Source organism: Pelophylax lessonae (genome assembly GCF_965119305.1).
Source record: "Pelophylax lessonae genome assembly, chromosome: 5".
Lineage (NCBI taxonomy): Eukaryota > Metazoa > Chordata > Amphibia > Anura > Ranidae > Pelophylax > Pelophylax lessonae.
In genome coordinates this window covers 400,026,660-400,048,251 of record NC_138772.1, presented here as the reverse complement: position 1 = coordinate 400,048,251, position 21,592 = coordinate 400,026,660, and the positions used below count along the sequence as shown (strand labels likewise).

The window sequence follows — 21,592 nt, the reverse complement described above, 5'->3', positions numbered from 1 at the left end:
GTTTTCCAACATTCCTGACAGATGCCAAACAGAAATGCACACACATGGATCAAAATTTGGCAGGTCCTTGCTAAATTGGCTTAACTGTGATCTATGGCGAGCTTTACCTGCATGATCCTCCGCTCCTTCCCACAGCACCTGCACACTTCACTGGTCTAGGGTCCTGATGTCACCAAGACCATAGCCCTGCACTGGATGGGAGGATGCTGAGGGACAGTGGGGGAGCGGAGGATCAGATAAGTAAAACTATTTCTCCTCTCCCCTAGATAAAACAAGCTTTTAACCCTGTGGCTTGGCCCCACTGCAAGGAATATTTTTTTCTGTCCAGATTTGGGCTTTAGTTCTAATGATCAAGCTATAATAAGTTGCACGCATACTTACAAACATCTCTGTGTCTTCAGTTTGTTGATTTTCACTAGAAGTTCTGAAAAAAAATGTAAAAGATTACAAAAAGTAGTAAACAATCCCAGGTTGTGGTTGTAGTTTTCATCATAAGGCTAGGTTCACACTGTTTCAGTACACTTTTGATCAGACATTTAGTGTGATTATGAAATGCTACTTGGATGCAATTTTGATAAGCTCTGTATATTCTATAGGTCCAAAACCGCACTGAAATCAGATAAAAGTATTATAGGAAACTTTTCCATAATCGTTTCATGTTGAGTCGCTTTGATGTGAACAGACACCATCAAAAACAATCTGATTTCCCTTGTAATGCGATTCTGTGCAACACAAGTGGCATCTGAAATCGCACTAGGGTGAACCAGGCCTAAAATGATACAGTCCAGAATGGTGGTTATATGATGCCAAAATACCATAATTCTATTAGAGGTCATCTTGCAAGTTAAGTTGTGGCAGCACTTTGTCAATGTTTTTGTACTTCCTTGTGATGAAGTATATTTTAACAGGGGACACTCATACAGCAATAAAAACATGACAGGATTTCTAACCCTTCTTTACTCTATCCAAAAGAAAAAATGGCTTTAAATGCTAAAAACAACCCGTTGTGAAAAGGGCATGCCTATATTTCCACATCATTATTTACGACACAAAGCATGTACTAAAGTAAAGCAGAACAGAAGTTATAACAGAGAAATTACATTTCACTACCTGTCTTGTTTTAACAAAGCTATACTGTCTGGAAGGCCCCTTTTACACGAGCGTACCGATTGGACTACCCATTGTCCTCCATGGGGAGGGGTGATGTAAACTGACCATCTGCAACTGATCCGCCAAAAACAGATGTCTAGCAGATCCAATCAGATGACAGTGGGATGGGGAAGGCAGTCCGTTTTCATCCGACTACCCCATAGAGAACAGCGGGCTGTGTCATTGTCTACTCTGCATAGTGGAGTGGACACAGGCCTGTCATCTGCCTACTCATTGGGGATCAGTGGACATATCCCCCACTAAGCAGGCAGATCCGCTTGACAGAGTCTGTCCTGTGTTAAAGGGACCTTTGTGCGTCCCATGCAGGGATTTTCTACATACAAAAACAAACTGAAAAAGTCTTCAATTTTGCCGTAATGTTAATATTCTTCTTTTTCTATTAAACAGTTGTTTTAGGGGTTAACTTATATGTATAAAAATATCTGTTATTTGTACCACAAAATTACTATACACATAAACTGCCTAATTGTTACCATAGTGATTAGTTAAACTTACAAAAAAGTTCATGTTCTATTTATTAGATTACTGTAGCCATGTTTTATATTTGATAAACAACAGCTCTCCACTGGTATCATAGTTTCACTTGAAATCTGTAATACTATAAAGGATTGACAACAAAACCTATTTATTGCAAGCATTACAACATATAACCCTCTCATCTTCAAGTCACAGCCTGTTTTCACACTATGCTGCAAGTCATGGGAAATGATAAAACAGCCATTAATAAAGTGCAGCTGTAAAAAACTAAAGCACCACCATATCAATCATGCATACAGTGAAAAGCACAATGTTTTGTGGATTAGTAACAAGATATGAGTGCATGACAGGTTCAAAATACACCTACTGAAACAAACAAAATAAATATTTAAAATGATATACAGTGCATTGTGAAAGTATTCGGCCCCCTTGAACTTTGACCTTTTGCCACATTTCAGGCTTCAAACATAAAGATATAAAACTGTAATTTTTTGTGAAGAATCAACAACAAGTGGGAAACAATCATGAAGTGGAACGAAATTTATTGGAAATTTCAAACTTTTTTAAACAAATAAAACTGAAAAATTGGGCGTGCAAAATTATTCAGCCCCCTTAAGTTAATACTTTGTAGCACCACCTTTTGCTGCGATTACAGCTGTAAGTCGCTTGGGGAATGTCTCTATCAGTTTTGCACATCGAGACACTGACATTTTTGCCCATTCCTCCTTGCAAACCAGCTCGAGCTCAGTGAGGTTGGATGGAGAGCGTTTGTGAACAGCAGTTTTCAGTTCTTTCCACAGATTCTCGATCTGGACTTTGACTTGGCCATTCTAACACCTGGATATGTTTATTTGTGAACCATTCCATTGTAGATTTTGCTTTATGTTTTAGATCATTGTCTTGTTGGAAGACAAATCTCCTTCCCAGTCTCAGGTCTTTTGCAGACTCCATCAGGTTTTCTTCCAGAATGGTCCTGTATTTGGCTCCATCCATCTTCCCATCAATTTTAACCATCTTCCCTGTCCCTGCTGAAGAAAAGCAGGCCCAAACCATGATGCTGCCACCACCATGTTTGACAGTGGGGATGGTGGGTTCAGGGTGATGAGCTGTGTTGCTTTTACGCCAAACATAACATTTTGCATTGTTGCCAAAAAGTTCGATTTTGGTTTCATCTGACCAGAGCACCTTCTTCCACATGTTTGGTGTGTCTCCCAGGTGACTTGTGGCAAACTTTAAACACTTTTTATGGATATCTTTAAGAAATGGCTTTCTTCTTGCCACTCTTCCATAAAGGCCAGATTTGTGCAGTATACGACTGATTGTTGTCCTATGGACAGAGTCTCCCACCTCAGCTGTAGATCTCTGCAGTTCATCCAGAGTGATCATGGGCCTCTTGGCTGCATCTCTGATCAGTCTTCTCCTTGTATGAGCTGAAAGTTTAGAGGAACGGCCAGGTCTTCATAGATTTGCAGTGGTCTGATACTGCCTACTCAGTGGGGATAATATTATCGCTTGCACAGTGCTCCTTGGGATGTTTAAAGCTTGGGAAATCTTTTTGTATCCAAATCCGGCTTTAAACTTCTCCACAACAGTATCTCGGATCTGCCTGGTGTGTTCCTTGTTCTTCATGATGCTCTCTGCGCTTTAAACGGACCTCTGAGACTATCACAGTGCAGGTGCATTTATACAGAGACTTGATTACATACAGGTGGATTCTATTTATCATCATTAGTCATTTAGGTCAACATTGGATCATTCAGAGATCCTCACTGAACTTCTGGAGAGAGTTTGCTGCACTGAAAGTAAAGGGGCTGAATAATTTTGCACGCCCAATTTTTCAGTTTTTTATTTGTTAACAAAGTTTGAAATATCAAATAAATTTCGTTCCACTTCATGATTGTGTCCCACTTGTTATTGATTCTTCACAAAACATTACAGTTTTATATCTTTATGTTTGAAGCCTGAAATGTGGCAAAAGGTTGCAAAGTTCAAGGGGGCCGAATACTTTCGCAAGGAACTGTATATACACAAACACACAATATCTCACAAAAGTGAGTACACCCCTCACATTTTTGTAAATATTTTATTATATCTTTTCATGTGACAACACTGAAGAAATTACACTTTGCTACAATGTAAAGTAGTGAGTGCACAGCTTGTATAACAGTGTAAATTTGCTGTCCCCTCAAAATAACTCAACACACAGCCATTAATGTCTAAACCGCTGGCAACAAAAGTGAGTACACCCCTAAGTGAAAATGTCCAAACTGGGCCCAATTAGCCATTTTCCCTCCCCGATGTCATGTGACTCAGTAGTGTTACAAGGTCTCAGGTGTGAATTGGGAGCAGGTGTGTTACACTTGGTGTGATAGCTCTTACTCTCTCATTCTGGCCACTGGAAGTTCAACATGGCACCTCACGTTAAAGAACTATCTGAGGATCTGAAAAAAAGGATTGTTGCTCTTCATAAAGATGGCCTAGGCTATAAGAAGATTGCCAAGACCCTGAAACTGAGCTGCAGCACGGTGGGCAAGACCATACAGTGGTTTAACAGGACAGGTTCCACTCAGAACAGGTCTCACCATGGTCGGCCAAAGAAGTTAAGTGCACGTACTCGGCGTCATATCCAGAGGTTGTCTTTGGGAAATAGACGTATGAGTGCTGCCAGCATTGCTGCAGAGGTTGAAGGGGTCAGCCTGTCAGTGCTCAGACCATACGCCGCACACTGCATCAAACTGGTCTGCATGGCTGTTGTCACAGAAGGAAGCCTCTTCTAAAGATGGTGCACAAGAAAGCCTGAAAACAGTTTGCTGAAGACAAGCAGACTAAGGAAAGGGATTACTGGAACCATGTCCTGTGGTCTTATAATATAAAACCTATTTGGTTTAGATGGTGTCAAGCATGTGTGGCGGCAACCAGGTGAGGAGTACAAAGACAAGTTAATTGAAGAAACCATGCATTCCAACATGTACTGTGACATACTGAAGCAGAGCGAGACTGGGCCACAGGGCAGTATTCCAACATGATAATGGCCCCAAACATACCTCCAAGATGACAACTGCCTTGCTAAAGTAGCTGAGGGTAAAGGTGATGGACTGGCCAAGCATGTCTCCAGACCTAAACCCTTTTGAGCATCTGTGGGGCATCCTCAAATGGAAGGTGAAGAAGTGCAAGGTCAATGTCTAAAAGACCCAAAACCCCTCCACTGCACTTCAAAGTACTCAAAACGCCAAAATCGGTGCCATTAACAGCCGAGTAAACCAGAAGTGATGTCGCTTCCGGGTTACTACATCAGAGACCCGATCGAAGTCGATTTTGGCTTTGTTCGGGACTCGGACCAGCTGGCGGAGCGGCTGAAGGTGACGAGGGGGGGGGGGTAAGACACATCCCTTCCCACTCCTTGTGATAACGGGCGAGCGGCTACTTAGCCACATCGGTTGTTATCACCTGAAAGCCGACTGTCCGCTTTAAAAATGGTACTGGGATGAACCCTGCAGGCATCACCCCGGTACAACCACTTCAACAAAGTGACGTACAGGTATGTTGTTTTGCGGTAAGTGCTTAAAGCTGAACTCCAGGCAAACCATGAAATAAAATATCTGGGAGAAGTTCTGGGAGAAGTTTTCATCAGCCAAGATGATTTAGATTTCTTTCTGTCCATTTCTGAGATTTGCAGAGCCTATTACAAAAAAACAGCCAAGTGGATGATGGCACTAGGCCCATTCAAACTAGCTGCATGCTAAAACGTTTTTTTTTTTAGCGTGTGGGCTGTTGTCCGTTTTTCTGGGCAGGGAACAGGCTGTGTGATGCACTGTTTACAGATTGTATACTAAAAAAAAAAAAAAAAGAAAAAAGTAAAACCAAAGTCACACTCCATTTAATTATCTGCACTGCAGGGAATTGCGCAGCAGAGACATTCAATGCGCTGCGGAAAAATGCAGCACCTCTGCAATTTTTTAGCACCGCACCTCGCACTAGTGTTGTGATGTGAATGGGCACCCTTGTGATGACTAGCATTCACCAGTCACCACACATAGGGGTTGATTTACTAAAACTGGAAAGTGCAAAATATGCTGCCTCTGTGTATGGTAGCCAATCAGTTTCTAACTTCAGCTTGTTCAATGTAACTTTGACAAAAAAAACCCCGAAATCTGCATTCTAAGCAGAGCTGCATGAGATTTTGCAGTTTTAGTAAATCAACTCCATAGTGTAAGTGGGCTCTTACAGTTAAATAATATTACAGTAATGTAATTTCTTCCTCCCCAGTCTGTGATTGGACAGTGAAGGAACAGCAGGAGAGTGAGAAGGTCATCCCCCCGTTCACTCTGCAAGCTCCCATTCTGAGTGCTGCTGTACAGGGGATTGCATGAGTCTTATACCAAGTCAAACTCAGGTACTTATACTAGCTACATTTAAATATACATTTAATTAGTTATGCATTGTTGCATAGCTGCATTAACTTGGCCTATATGTCTTCTGTTCAACTTTAAAAGGGAACCAGGATGAGCTGCTAAGAAAACCAATGCCAACACATTTCTGTCAGCCTGCCCTTTCCATATACCTGTGTTTTAGTTTCAGCATTTGGCATTAAATGGACTTGTGCACATGACTGCACGAGGTACAATAAACCCCTTTTAGTTGTAACATTAGCTTTCTTAATAAAACAATGAGATGTTATTTCAAATCAGAATCCCTCTGTCCTTTACACAATGCTAGTTTTCTGACTGTAACCAAAATTAAGGGAGAAAAAAAAAAAACAACAATATAGCCTGACACAAAGAGGCCCGAAAATTATTATTTTATAAACTTCTCAACAATAAAAGCAAAAAAATGGGAAGTTAAGAAGAAATTCTGCTGTTACTGTTTTTACCTTGAAGCTCCTTGTCATGGCATTCCTTTAGCTTTGTCCACAGGTCTTTGAATAAGTCACCAGCAGGGACACTGTCAGTAGAGCTGGGACTGCTACAGCTGCCTCCAGATACATTCATCGTAAAAAGACTCGCTCCAATCACTTTTGGTTACACTGTTCAAGCCATACAGCTAATATTGCGTATCCTTTTTCATATGTACCTCCTCCTACCTGGAATGGAATAAGAAGACAATATCAAAAGGTGGAAAGGAACATGCAGGAGCCATCATATTTTTTTTTTCAATTTTGAAGGTCAAGTGACTCGATTTGCCCCTGCTGAGCCCAGTAAGTGGCATTAAACTGCAGGCTAGATGAGCCTATAGAGCACAGCCAGCATAAACCAGGAAATGAAAGTCACTGAAGGGAACAGCAATTATAGGATATATCTAAACTCATGTAATGTTTTTAGATGATATAATTCGAACCTGTTTCAGTGCATTCTAGCTATATAGACAGATTAGATACTCCAAACGCATCTAAACACATGTGACTACAAGTACATTCAGGCCTGTTCACACTAGGTACTTTGACGAGTGGCGCAGTTTTGCCCAGTGCAGACCAGTGTTAATTTAGTCGCAAACTTAACACTATTTTAGTCGAATAAAATACAACTAAAATTGTATTTTTAAAACTAAATCAAAATTTGATATAAAAATGAACACTGCTCTGCTGGCCTTTTCTAAATCGGCAACACAATTCCATCACCAGCCTAGAATAATAGACCATTAAACTTTAAACATGTTTTGCACTATTACATAAAAAGAAGTAGGGGGCATTTACTTTACTAAGCTGCTGAAAAAAGCAGCATTTTTTAAATGTTAACCACTTTACCTCCAGAAGATTAAAAAAAAAAAAAAAACAATATTTTTTTTCTCATTAACTTTGTTTAACCACTTACCGACCGCCGCCCGACTATATACGGCGGCGGTCAGCCCCTCCCAGGCAAAGTGACGTACCGGTACGTCACTAGCCTGGGAGCCAATAGGGGGCGAGCGCGCGTCGCCGGAGGCGCGCTCCCGCCCCCGTTCGTTCACTAAGAAGCTGGCGTGTGTGACCGGCGGACCCGATGTCCGCCGATCACTCGCGATCGTCGGGTGGAGAGGGAGAAAGGCAGGCGGCTAATGTAAACAAAGCCGCTTGTCACTCTCCCCTGTGTAAAAACACAGATCATACGGTCCTCCTATGTAGGACCGTTGATCTGTGCTGTTACACACACAGCCACATCCAATCACAGTTAGAAGCACGCCCCTAGGGACACACTTAACCCCTCCCTCTCCAATAAAGTTAACCCCTTCCCTCCCAGTGTAATTTTTTACAGTAACAGTGCATATGTATAGCACTGATTACTGTAGTAATGTTACTTGTACCCCTAAAAGTGTCAAAAATGTCAGTCAAGGATCCGATCTGCCTGCCGCAATGTCGCAGTCCCGCAAAAAAAAAAAAAAAAAAAAAAAAAAAAAAAAAAATCGCAGATCGCCGCCATTACTCGTTAAAAAAAAAAACAATAAAAATGACAAAAATCTTTCCCTTAGTTAGTAAACGCAATAACTTTTGCGCAAACCAATCAAAATATGCTTTTTGCGATTTTTTTTTTAACAAACATATGTAGCATAAAACAAATTGGCCTAAAATGTTAAAAAATTTAGATTTTTACATATTTTTTTGGGGAATTTCATATAAAAAAAATGTGAAAAAATATTGTTATTTTTGCAAAATTGTCGCTCTTTTTTTGTTTATAGCGCATGATAAAAAAAAAAATAATAAATCGCACAGGTGATCAAATACCACCAAAAGAAAGCTCTGTTTGTGGGAAAAAAAAGGACGTCAATTTCATTTGGGTACAGCATCGCACGACCTCGCAATTGTCCGTTAAAGTCACGCAGTGCCGAATCGCAAAATAGGCCCTGGTCAAGAAGGGGGTAAAATCTTCCGGGGCTTAAGAGGTTAATGGTCTCAAAAAATTTGGTGAGAGTTTTTTTGGTCAAGTTGTTCCCACTTAAAAATTACCGATTTAAAAACACTAATAACTTAAAACTTCCACAAAAGATTCCTTTCCTTCTGGAGCTTTTACGATGCATGGTTATCATTAGCCAGTCTTTTACTATTAAACTTAAATGGCCAATTGAGACAAACAGTTCTGACAATATTTTTTACTTTCTGCTATAAAACATATCCGATAAAAAATGTAAAAAAAATAAAATTTCATCATAAATCTAGGCCAATATGTGTTCTGCTACCTGCTTTTCTAAAAAAAAAATCCCAAATAAGCATACATTGATTGGTTTAGGAGAATGTAATGGCATCTACAAACTATGGTATATATTTATTTATTTTTTTTATACTAGTAATGGCAGTGATCAGCAACTTCTAGCGGGAGTGCGATATTGCAGCGGACAATCCAACACTAACTGACAGTGATCACTGCTAAAAAAATGCACTGCTACTGTACTGATGACATTGGCTGGGAAAAGGTTAAAGATTTAGTGCGATCAAGGGGGTTAACGGTGTGCCTAGCCAGTGTTTTTGTGTACTGTATGTGCTGCTTTTACTAGGGGAAGAGATGGATTCTAGTCCCTGCTTTGCAGGAACACAGAATCCAAAGAATTCTGGGGTGCAACATAGGGCCCAAGGCAGAAATGTCAGAAAGATGTTGGAAACAGAAACAATCTGATCACAGAAGTAAACAAAAGCCAGTTATCAGAAAGCCCTTAACCGACTTCTGTTAGAAGGACAGCGGTCCCCTTAGTGCCTACCAGTGCTGCTAATCAGTGCCCTCCATTGCTGCTAATCAGTGCTCATTAGTACTGTTAATTAGTGCCCACCAGTGCCACCTATCAGTGCAGCCAATCAGTGCCTGATCATCAGTATCACTTATCAGTGCTGTCTCGCCATGCCACCTATCGGTGCCCATCAGTGCCTACTGATCAGTGTCCACCAGTGCTGCCTTATCAGTGCCTCATCAGTGCCCATCAGTAAAGGAGAAAAATGACCTGTTTGCAAAGATTTATAACAAAATATATAAAAGGTTTTGTTTTATTTAGCAAAAAAAAAAAAAAAAAAAACCAGTGGTGATTAAATACCACCAAAAGAAAGCCCTATTTTTGGAAAAAAGAATGATAAAAATTTCATATGGGTACAGTGTTGCATGACCGCACAATTGTCAAAGTGGTACAGCGCTGAAAGCTGAAAATTGGCCTGGTCAGGAAGGAGGTGAAAGTGCCCAGTAAGCAAGTGGTTAAGTACAAATGACAGGAGCATCACAAACTTAGAATGCAATTATTTCTTACAATTTTGAGAAGGTGACAATTATTTGGCTCAGTCCATTTTTGAAGTTTTGTGTGGAATGTGTCAGATTTGGCTTTTTGTTTCGCCACTTTTTTGTGTCATACCAATACAAACATAAGAAAACATGAGAAAGCCCAAATATTTGTAATTGCAACAATTTTCTGGGCGAATTGCTGCATTATCTGACAGAAATGGAGGGGTGCCAGTATTTTTGGCCATGACTATATATATATATATATATATATATATATATATATATATATGTGATCCTGCGCAGAGCTACCACCCTGTAGCAGTAAAACTACTATAGGGCAGTCAGCAAGTGTTTAAAGTTGGTAATATATTCAGGTAATATGTGCAATGGCATTACAGCCAATGGAGTTTACAGTTCTTTTAGTTTTTTTTTTATATTATATTATACTATATTATATCATACCAGGCCATATGCCCTCAGCATGGGGGGTGGTTTGGGGCAGGGGGAGCTCTTGTCGGAGGTTCAAATCAATGGGCTCTCATAGAGAACCATTGATTTTGACATGTCAAAAAAAAAAAAAAAAACACTCGACACGGCTTAACGCCGTATCTGGCGTTAAGCCGCATCAGTCGTTTTTACAGCTGTAAGGCAGGTCCTTTAGAAAGCGCTGGCCTGGGTTTTTTTTGCAGCTTGAAAACGTCTGACACTTACAGCTCCTAAACACCTCTGTGTGCATGAGGCCATAGAATAACATGGAGGGGCGTTTTTAAGCTGCAAAAAAAAAAACAAAAAAAAACGCCTGACGCTCCTTAAATCGGTTGCAAAAATGCCCTGTGTGCATGGGGACTTAAAATTGCACTCCGTTTGTCAAAAATCAATATTTTTGTTTATGAAACTAGGTTTTATTTATAAAGATGTTATACAGTATACGGCAACAGCTAAATCTGTGTCTGTAGTGCATTTTAAAACCTCGAGGCTCAGGTCACACCATGGCATTTCGGATCCCACAATCCAGAATTACCACAAAACGTAGGGCGCGCTTGCAATCCCCGTTACTTTCAATGGCACTCCAACCGTGGCGCAATTTTTGCCCAACAAATCGCGATAAAATGGCGCAAAGAGAACGCGGGACGCCAGCTCTGGAAAGCTGTGTATTAACGATCAGATTATCGGCCAATTTTCTGATTGCGTGTACAGGGCTTTAGGCAGGGAATCTGGCTCCCCCTTCCTGTCTGACCACCCAGAGGTCCCAAGGGGCAATGCAACGATCTGGGGCCAGGAATTAACTCCTGTGAGTCCAGAGGGGACTGGTCTTCATGAAAAAAGTAAGGGGTCCAGATCTTCCAATATTTCTCACTCTGTTCCTTCATTGACATAGTAAGGTCTTCCATTTTATGAATTTCAGAAATTCTAGCTGAGCCAGTGAGATTTAGTTTGAGGTGGACAGTACTCTTCCAAAGTGCTGGGATACAGGCTTTTACAGCCATTAAGAGATGTTTTAAACAGTGAGTTTTTTGTACCTTTAGTTAGATAAAGAAGTGCCATGAAGCAGATATGCCAGCAGAATCCTCCCAAGAGACAGTGGCAGACCAACAGGGGTGCAGGGGGGGGGGGGGGGAGGTGAGTGCCCGAGCAGCCTAGATAGGAGGAGCGGTGGGGCAGCTGCATATAGAGGAATCGATCTTTCCATATTACTCCTGCAGCCGCTGAATGCCTGAAGGAGGGAGGAGAATATATACAGCCGCCTCACAGCTCCACCTAGCCAACTTCTTTTGCTGGCCCAGTGCTCTCAAGCCCCTCCCCCCCGTGTTCTTCAGCCCCACTAGTGCTCCTCAGCTCCCCCTCATGCTCTCCACCCCTCTGTGCTCCCTGGCTCTGCCCCCTCAGTGATCTCAAGTCCCCCCCCCCAGAGTGCTCTCTGGCTCCCCAGTGATCTTTGGCTCCCCCAGTGCTCTACCTCGCACTGGTTCTCCCCCCCCCCCCACCAGTGCTCTCCACGCCCCCACAATGCTTTCCAGACCTCCTCCCTAAAAGGTCTCCTGTCCCCACTCCCCCCATGCCCTTCAGCTCCTCCAGTGCTCTCTGTTACCCCTGTGCTCCCCGGCCCCCTTAGTGCTCTTGTATCACGTCCACAGTCTCTGACCATCTCTTGTATCACGTCCGCAGTCTCTGACCATCTCTTGTATCACGTCCACAGTCTCTGACCATCTCTTCTATCATGTCCGCAGTGTCTGACCATCTCTTGTATCAGGTGCCCAGTCTCTGATCATCTCTTGTATCGGTGCCCAGTCTCTGACCATCTCTTCTATCATGTCCGCAGTGTCTGACCATCTCTTGTATCAGGTGCCCAGTCTCTGATCATCTCTTGTATCGGTGCCCAGTCTCTGATCATCTCTTGTATAACGTTCGCAGTCTCTGACCATCTCTTGTATCACGTTCGCAGTCTCTGACCATCTCTTGTATCACGTCCGCAGTCTCTGACCATCTCGTATCACGTCCGCAGTCTCTGACCATCTCTTGTATCACGTCCGCAGTCTCTGACCATCTCTTGTATCACGTCCGCAGTCTCTGACCATCTCTTGTATCACGTCCGCAGTCTCTGACCATCTCTTGTATCACGTCCGCAGTCTCTGACCATCTCTTGTATCACGTCCGCAGTCTCTGACCATCTCTTGTATCACGTCCGCAGTCTCTGACCATCTCTTGTATCACGTCCGCAGTCTCTGACCATCTCTTGTATCACGTCCGCAGTCTCTGACCATCTCTTGTATCACGTCCGCAGTCTCTGACCATCTCTTGTATCACGTCCGCAGTCTCTGACCATCTCTTGTATCACGTCCGCAGTCTCTGACCATCTCTTGTATCACGTTCGCAGTCTCTGACCATCTCTTGTATCACGTCCGCAGTCTCTGACCATCTCTTGTATCACGTCCGTAGTCTCTGACCATCTCTTGTATCACGTTCGCAGTCTCTGACCATCTCTTGTATCACGTTCGCAGTCTCTGACCATCTCTTGTATCACGTTCGCAGTCTCTGACCATCTCTTGTATCACGTTCGCAGTCTCTGACCATCTCTTGTATCACGTTCGCAGTCTCTGACCATCTCTTGTATCACGTTCGCAGTCTCTGACCATCTCTTGTATCACGTTCGCAGTCTCTGACCATCTCTTGTATCATGGTCGCAGTCTCTGTCCATTTCTTGTATCACGTTCGCAGTCTCTGTCCATCTCTTGTATCACTTTCGTAGTCTCTGACCATCTCTTGTACCATGCCCGCAGTGTCTCGACCATCTAATGGGGGGGGGGGGGTCAGTTGGTGCGGTGCATCTGCTGATTACAGATCATGGTAAAGGGACAATCACAGTGGCCGTCTACCACATGATCAGCTGTGTCCAATCACAGCTAATCACAATATAAACAGAGTTGCCGGTTATTGGCTGTCCTTTCCTCACACGCTGTCACAGCATAAGGAAAGCCAGTAACCGGCAATCCTGACAGGGAACATGCACACAGATAATCAGAGCTGTCACCATCAGTGCAGCCCCATCAGTGCCAAGTAGCGCTGCCTATCAGTGCTGCAGCATATCAGTGCCGCCTCATCAATGCCCATCAGTGCTGCCTAACCCATGCACATAAGTGAAAGAAATTTTATAAACGAAATTTAAAAAAATTTGTTTAGCAAAAAAACACCTGCGTGTCCTTTTTTTCACAGGGGCTTTCCACCCGGCGGACTCCATTTTGCTCAGTGGGGATGGATCCATGGATCCCTGCTGAGCAGGCGGATGACAGGTCCATCTCCGCTTACTTAGCAGAGACAGACCTGTCAGAGCCCCGCTCTCCTCTATGGGAGATCAGATGATAACTAACCGCCTGTCCGTTTTTATCTGATCCTATAGACGGATGGAAAATAGGGTTTCCATCCGTCTGGATTTCCCAGGCAGGATTGAATAGCAGCGGGTGTCAGCGGACATCCGCTGCTCCATAGGGGTGCATGGAGCATTCTATCAGGTCCGCCTGAAAAACTGACAGACAGCCCTTTTTTGGAAATCCCCATGTGAAAGGACCCTAATGGTGATTAAATATCACCAAAATCATCTAGAAAACTTTTAACCTCTTGCTTACTGGGCACTTTTACCCCCTTTCTGACCAGGCCAATTTTCAGCGCTATTGCACTTTGAATGACAATCGCGCGGTTAAAGGTTTTCTAGATGACTTTGATGATATTTAATCACCATTAGGGTCCTTTCACATGGGGGTTTCCAAAAAAGGTCTGTCTGTCAGTTTTTCAGCTCTGTCTCAAAAAAATGATAAATATGTCATGTGGGTACAGGGTTTCACAACCGCGCAATTGTCATTCAGAGTGCAATAGCGCTGAAAATTGGCCTGGTCAGAAAGGGGGTAAAAGTGCCCAGTAAGCAAGAGGTTAAAAGTTTTCTAGATGACTTTGTTGCTGGGATGTGAATCCTGAGCCAGTCACAGTGTACAGCTACAGGAACATCTCCTCACCTCACACACATATTCAATGAGATTTAATAGGGATGAGTGTAGAATGTACCATGCAGGATAGGGGGGGGTGTTATTGTGTAATTGAACATTATAAATACCAGTTCCACGGCTGCATAGTACAGTCAGGGGAGTGTTCCTGGAAATGAGGTTCCTGTCCTATGGGCGCACACAATACCACCCAGTGTGTGTGTGGTGTACAGCTCCCTCCATAGACACATACAGGAGGGCAACGGGCTGTATCCTCGGTATTTACCGTACACAGCTGAGTGGCTCCTCCCTCCACAGTGCGGACATCCCGGTTCCGGCGGGAAATACGAACATGCAGGAAGTCAGTCACATGACCCGCACAGTCCCATCCATGTGTGCACTCCACACACATCCTCGCCGTGCTCGTGCTGGGGGTGGCACATGCGCAGTGTTGTCCAACGTGCTGCTCTGTAAAAGTAGTGTGCTGGTATCCGTCCAGCCGCTGTATGATCTCTAATGGGAAGGAATAGGGATGGTGCAGTGACATTCTCTATAATAACGCCAGTACTGTGCACGTTCCTATAAAATCTTCCTTATTATCAGTGGATTGTCCATGTGCACATATCATTAAACAGAAACCTCTCCTCACTTTACCAGTATTCATTTTAACCACTTCAGCCCCGGAAGGTTTACACCCCTTAATGACCAGGCCATTTTTGGCGATATGGCACTGCGTTACTTTAACTGAAAATTGTGCGGCCGACCAGCCGTGCGACGCTGTACCCAAATAAAATCAGTGTTCTTTTTTTGACACAAAGCTTTCTTTTGGTGGTATTAGATCACCTCTGCGATTTTTATTTTTGCGCTATAAACAAAAAAAGCGACAATTTTGAAAAAAAAAACACTATTTTTTACTTTCTGCTTTAAAGCATTCCCAATAAAAAATGTAGAAAAAAATAAATTTTTTCTAATCAATCAAAGCCAATATGTATTCTGCTACATATTTTTGGTTAAAAAAAAATCCCAATGAATATATATATATTGATTGGTTTGCCCAAAAGTTATCGCGTCTACAAACTATGGGATATTTTTATGGCATTCTGATTTATTTATTTATTTATTTTTTACTAGTAATGGCGGCGATCAGTGATTTTGAGTGGGACTGCGACATTGCGGCAAACAATTCAGACACCTAACTGACATTTTTGACACTTTTTTTGGGGACCAGTGACATTACTACAGTGATCAGTGCTAAAAATATGCAGTTACTGTACTAATGACACTGACTGGAAAGGGGTTAACAGGGGCGATCAAAGAGTTAAATGTGTCCCTAGGGATGCTTGCTAACTGTGTGGGGGTTGCTCTGACCAGGGGAAGACAGAGATCCGTGTTCATGCTTAGAAGGAACACAAGATGTCTATCTTCTCACCTGGCAGAACAGCAATCTACCTTGTTTACATAGGCAGACCGCCGTTCTGCCTCTCTCAGGAACGATCTGGGGTGGCTGGCAGACATCGGGTCTGCTGGACCCGCTGGTTGGCTTCCCCTCTGTCCAAGCAGCATGCGATCTTGCCTCCGGCAGCGCGTGTGCACCCCCTAGTGGCTATTGCACAAAATGACATACAGGTATGTGATTTCACGCAATAGAGCCAACCTGCAGCATTAACCTCTTGCCGACTGCCGCACAACTATTTACGTCGGCAGTCAGCCCCTCACAGGCAGAGCGACGTAGTACTACGTCGCTAGCCTGTGAGGGTCTAGGGAGCGAGCGAGCGCGCGCCCCCGGAGGCGCGCTCCCACTCCCGCGCGGTCACGGACCCCCCCCGCGCATGTGACCGGCGGACCCGATGTCCGCCGGTCACTCGGCGATCGTCGGTGGAGAGGGAGAAAGGCAGGCGGCTGATGTAAACAAGCCGCCTGTCATTCTCCCCTGTGTAGGAATGGTGATCATACTGTTCTACTATGTAGGACCATTGATCACTGTTCTTATACCTCAAGCCACAGCCAATCACAGTTAGAATCACGCCCCTAGGGACACACATAACCCCTCCCTCTCAAAAAAAAGTTAACCCCTTCACTGCCAGTGTAATTTTACAGTAACAGTGCATATGTATAGCACTGATTACTGTAGAAATTTCACTGGTAACCCCAAAAATGTCAGTCAAGGGTCCGAACTGTCCGCCGCAATGTCGCAGTACCGCAAAAAAAATCGCAGATCGCTGCCATTACGCGTTAAAAAAATAAACAACAAAAATGACAAAAATCTTTCCCTTTGTTAGTAAACGTGATAACTTTTGCGCAAACCAATCAAAATACACTTTTTGTGATTTTTTTTAACCAAACATATGTAGCATAAAACAAATTGGCCGAAAATGTTAAAAAATTTTGATTTTTACATTTTTTTGGGGGGGAATTTCATATAAAAAAAAAATTGAAAAATATTGTTATTTTTGCAAAATTGACGCTATTTTTTCGTTTATAGCACATGATCAAAAAATCGCACAGGTGATCAAATACCACCAAAAGAAAGCTCTGTTTGTGGGAAAAAAAGGACGTCAAAATTCGTTTGGGTACAGCGTCGCATGACCGCGCAATTGTCCGTTAAAGTCACGCAGTGCCGAATCGCAAAATAGGCCCTGGTCAGGAAGGGGGTAAAATCTTCCGGGGCTTAAGTGGTTAATGTAGATTAGGCGGTCAGCAAGTGGTTACTTTTTTCCTTGGCTTCTCCTTTAACCCCATGCACACCCCAGCTCAAAGCCACGCCTCTTTTACTTTTTCTTTCAGTGATAATGATAAACAGAGAGAGGGTGAATCTTCCTAACAGGGTCACAGACAGCCCTAAAAACCTACTAGGTGTTCTAATCCCTCTACACGCTAACCAAAACAGGTTTGCCTTTAGTTGTACTTTAAAGAGGTAGTAAACTCCCATAATTAACTTTTACCTATAATAAGGCTTACCTATAGGTAGTGTAAATATCTCCCAAATGTGCACCGTGCACAAGATACTTATTGTGCATGCAGCCAGTGACATCACTGGTGCATGCGCTCTGAAGGAACAGACAACCGTGCTGTTCCTTCAGGCCCTGTGCCATAATCGCGCGTGCATGTGAGGGAGTAACATCATCGTGGCTCCAGCCAGTCACAGAGCCTGAGTCCACGAACCCAGAAACAAGACCGGTGCAGATGGGCGGCCCTGCAGAGCTGACATCTCAGGACTGGAACAGCTTTGTTGTAAGGTAAGTTTTATAAAATGTGCTAGTATGTGATGCATACTAGTACATTATGCCTTTACCTTGCAGAGTAAGAAGAAAGAAAGAAAAAAGTCCAGTGGTTTACAACCGCTTTAAGTAGAATTCCAGTCTTTACCTAATTAATCTTAAAAATGCTCCCTCCCGTCCTCCTAACACCTATGCTGACTAACCTGTGTAGGACAGATGGATATACTTACCTATTCTCAGCCTGATCTGACCCGGTCATGTGATCTCACCTAGGTCAGCCAGCAGCCACTGCAGCGGAGAGGAGAGAGGACCGCCAATGACTTGTAAAGCCTGGAGCAGTGACATTGCCTATAGGCTCTTATGGCACATCCCTGCAGCCACTGCTGGCTAACACAGGGGAGCCAGATCACTTGACCAGAGTGGGCTGAGAATAGGTAATTCTTTCTTACATGGGTTAGGAGGGTGAAGGAGCATTTTATAAAAGGAAGTATGACCAAAGCTTTTTTGGCCATAGTGCTTTTCTCAGTCACAGGGGTGCACTTATGTCTGCATTCCTGTGACCCAGACATCACAAAGCAGGTCCAGGCTCTGCAAGGGTCCTGACAATAATGTTGGGATCCACCCAGATGCCTGACCAGCAACTGGGTCAACCTTTCAGTGTGCCCCGTCCACAGCTGGTGCTGCAGTAAACACAGGAGGGGCAGAGCACAAAGCAGTGACTGAAAGTCAGCTCTCTCTGCTCAGTGAAAAATGAGAACAGAGTGATCAGAGGCCATGTAATTCCTCAGTTCTTAGTCTTAGAGCTAGTGGGGGACAGATGCAGCAGTGGACCGATGCTGCAGCCATCTAGGTAAGTTTGTTAGTTTCTTTTTTTTTTTTTTTTTCATTTCCCAATCATCTCCTTTAAGATTACAATTTCAGCATTGTTTTGTTGTAGGACACCACTCTGCTGCAACACCCCCAATCCTACGTCTCCATCTTTCTTACATCATCATGATGATACATCATATTTGACATGTGTGATTTGTTTAGTCTTGAATCGAAATTCGGACAACATTTTCCTTATTTGGAGATTCAGATGTTTCCAAATTTCCAACTTGCGACTGAATAGAAAAAAAAATGATTCAGTCGCAAGGAGTGTAAGAGGACACGAGGCCATGCAATGCAATTTGAGGAGAAGCGATTTAACCTCAGGCTATGCAAGGTTTTTTTTACAGTAAGGGTAATAAGATTGTGGAACTCTCTTCCACAAATGGTAGTAACTGCGGGGAGTATGGATATTTTTAAAAGACTCTTGGACGTACATCTCCAAGATCAAAACATTTAGGGGTATGGGAAATGAATACAGTGCCTTGCGAAAGTATTCGGCTCCATTGAACTTTTCGAACTTTTGCAACATTTCAGGCTTCAAACATAAAGATATAAAACTGTAATTTTTTGTGAAGAATCAACAGCAAGTGGGACACAATCATGAAGTGGAACGAAATTTATTGCATATTTCAAACTTTGTTAACAAATAAAAAACTGAAAAATTGGGCGTGCAAAATTATTCAGCCCCTTTACTTTCAGTGCCGCAAACTCTCTCCAGAAGTTCAGTGAGGATCTCTGAATGATCCAATGTTGACCTAAATGACTAATGATGATAAATAGAATCCACCTGTGTGTAATCAAGTCTCCGTATAAATGCACCTGCACTGTGATAGTCTCAGAGGTCCGTTTAAAGCACAGAGAGCATCATGAAGAAAAGGGAACACACCAGGCAGGTCCGCGATACTGTTGTGGAGAAGATTAAAGCCGGATTTGGATACAAAAAGATTTCCCAAGCTTTAAACATCCCAAGGAGCACTGTGCAAGCGATAATATTGAAATGGAAGGAGTATCAGACCACTGCAAATCTATGAAGACCTGGCCGTCCCTCTAAACTTTCAGCTCATACAAGGAGAAGACTGATCAGAGATGCAGCCAAGAGGCCCATGGTCACTCTGGATGAACTGCAGAGATCTACAGCTGAGGGGGGAGACTCTGTCCATAGGACAACAATCAGTCGTATACTGCACAAATCTGGCCTTTATGGAAGTGTGGCAAGAAGAAAGCCATTTCTTAAAGATGTCCATAAAAAGTGTTGTTTAAAGTTTGCCACAAGCCACCTGGGAGACACACCAAACATGTGGAAGAAGGTGCTCTGGTCAGATAAAACCAAAATCAAACTTTTTGGCAACAATGCAAAACGTTATGTTTGGTATAAAAGCAACATAGCTCATCACCCTGAACACACCATCCCCACTGTCAAACATGGTGGTGGCAGCATCATTGTTTGGGCCTGCTTTTCTTCAGCAGGGACAGGGAAGATGGTTAAAATTGATGGGAAGATGGATGGAGCCAAATACAGGACCATTCTGGAAGAAAACCTGATGGAGTCTGCAAAAGACCTGAGACTGGGACGGAGATTTGTCTTCCAAAAAGACAATGATCCAAAGCATAAAGCAAAATCTACAATGGAATGGTTCACAAATAAACATATCCAGGTGTTAGAATGGCCAAGTCAAAGTCCAGACCTGAATCCAATCGAGAATCTGTGGAAAGAACTGAAAACTGCTGTTCACAAACGCTCTCCATCCAACCTCACTGAGCTTGAGCTGTATTGAAAGGAGGAATGGGCAAAAATGTCAGTCTCTCGATGTGCAAAACTGATAGAGACATTCCCCAAGCGACTTACAGCTGTAATCGCAGCAAAAGGTGGCGCTACAAAGTATTAACTTAAGGGGGCTGAATAATTTTGCACGCCCAATTTTTCAGTTTTTTGTTTGTTAAAAAAGTTTGAAATATTCAATAAATTTCGTTCCATTTCATGATTGTGTCCCACTTGTTGATTCTTCACAAAAAATTACAGTTTTATATCTTTATGTTTGCAGCCTGAAACGTGGCAAAAGGTCGAAAAGTTCAAGGGGGCCAAATACTTTCGCAAGGCACTGTACATCCACACACACCTACACAGGTTGAACTGGATGGACTATTGTCTTTATTCAACCTCAACTACTATGTAACTATGTACAATAGTAATGAATGTAAAGGAATCAAGAATAACAAAACAAAATTTCTTCCGAAACAACAAATTATCCGATTTCGAAAAAAATTAAAAATGTAAACATTTTGCTGACTATTGCTGATTTCCTTCAAAAAATGTGTGAATTAGTGTTGGAATATAGCCATCTTCTGAAATTCAAATTTTGAAAATAATAGAATAGAATAAAAGAGTGTAGAGTAGACTAGAAATGAAAATAAAAAAATAGAATATAAAATAAAGGAATAGAATAGAAAAGTATAGAATAGAATTTATTAGAACAGAAAATAAAAGAATAGAATAAAACAGAATAGAAAATAAAAGGATATTATAGAAAACAAAGGAACAGACTAGAAAAAATAAAAAAGAATAGAAAATAAAAGAATAGAATAGAGTGATATATAATAGAAAAATAAAATAAAGAATATAGAGGTCTTTTGAAATCTGAAATTCGAATTTTCGAAAAGAATAGAATAAAATAGAAAGAATATAGTCATCTTTCGAAAAGAATAGAATAGAATAAAAAATAATAGTGTAAAACAGAATAAAATAGAATAGAGAATAAATTAGAAAATAGAATAGAAAATAAAAGGAAAAGAACAGAATATAATATAATTGAAAAATAAATCAGAATAAAATAGAAAGAATATAGCTGTCTTCTGAAATTCTAATTTTGAATACCATCTATTCTTCTCAACTCATTCCGATCAATTCAATATTCAAAAGTCTCCTGCGGCTAACTAGTTACCAATCGATCAGAAATGAAACCATTTTTATTTTGTTCTGCACATGAATACATTATCCAAAAAAATAAGGTGAATGAACCACTTTTCTCCTGCGCTCAGATAACAAGGCTCCTCGACTGCTCTTTCCATGGGACTTTACAAATGGCGTCTCGTACGGCTACGGTCTTGCTGCCCTAAGGGACTTGGGTAGTCCAACAGTACTGCAAATAAAAAACACAAAAAAAGAGCTACTCACAAACATAGGTGAAAATCAATCTCTGAGGAAGAGGCGTATGCCTCG

General features: G+C 42.3%; 1 protein-coding gene across 1 annotated transcript in view; it reads right to left on the bottom strand.

Moving 5' to 3' along the window:
- Positions 1–21,592, bottom strand: part of RBBP8 (RB binding protein 8, endonuclease) — a 145,071-nt gene that overhangs the window by 99,363 nt on the left and 24,116 nt on the right. Inside the window, exons 2-3 of the mRNA XM_082258678.1 lie at positions 6,518–6,727; positions 382–424 (exon numbers count right to left, since the gene is read on the bottom strand). Coding sequence (XP_082114804.1) covers positions 382–424; positions 6,518–6,635 — 161 coding nt within the window. The 5' untranslated portion in view covers positions 6,636–6,727. The remainder of the gene's footprint in view (positions 1–381; positions 425–6,517; positions 6,728–21,592) is intronic.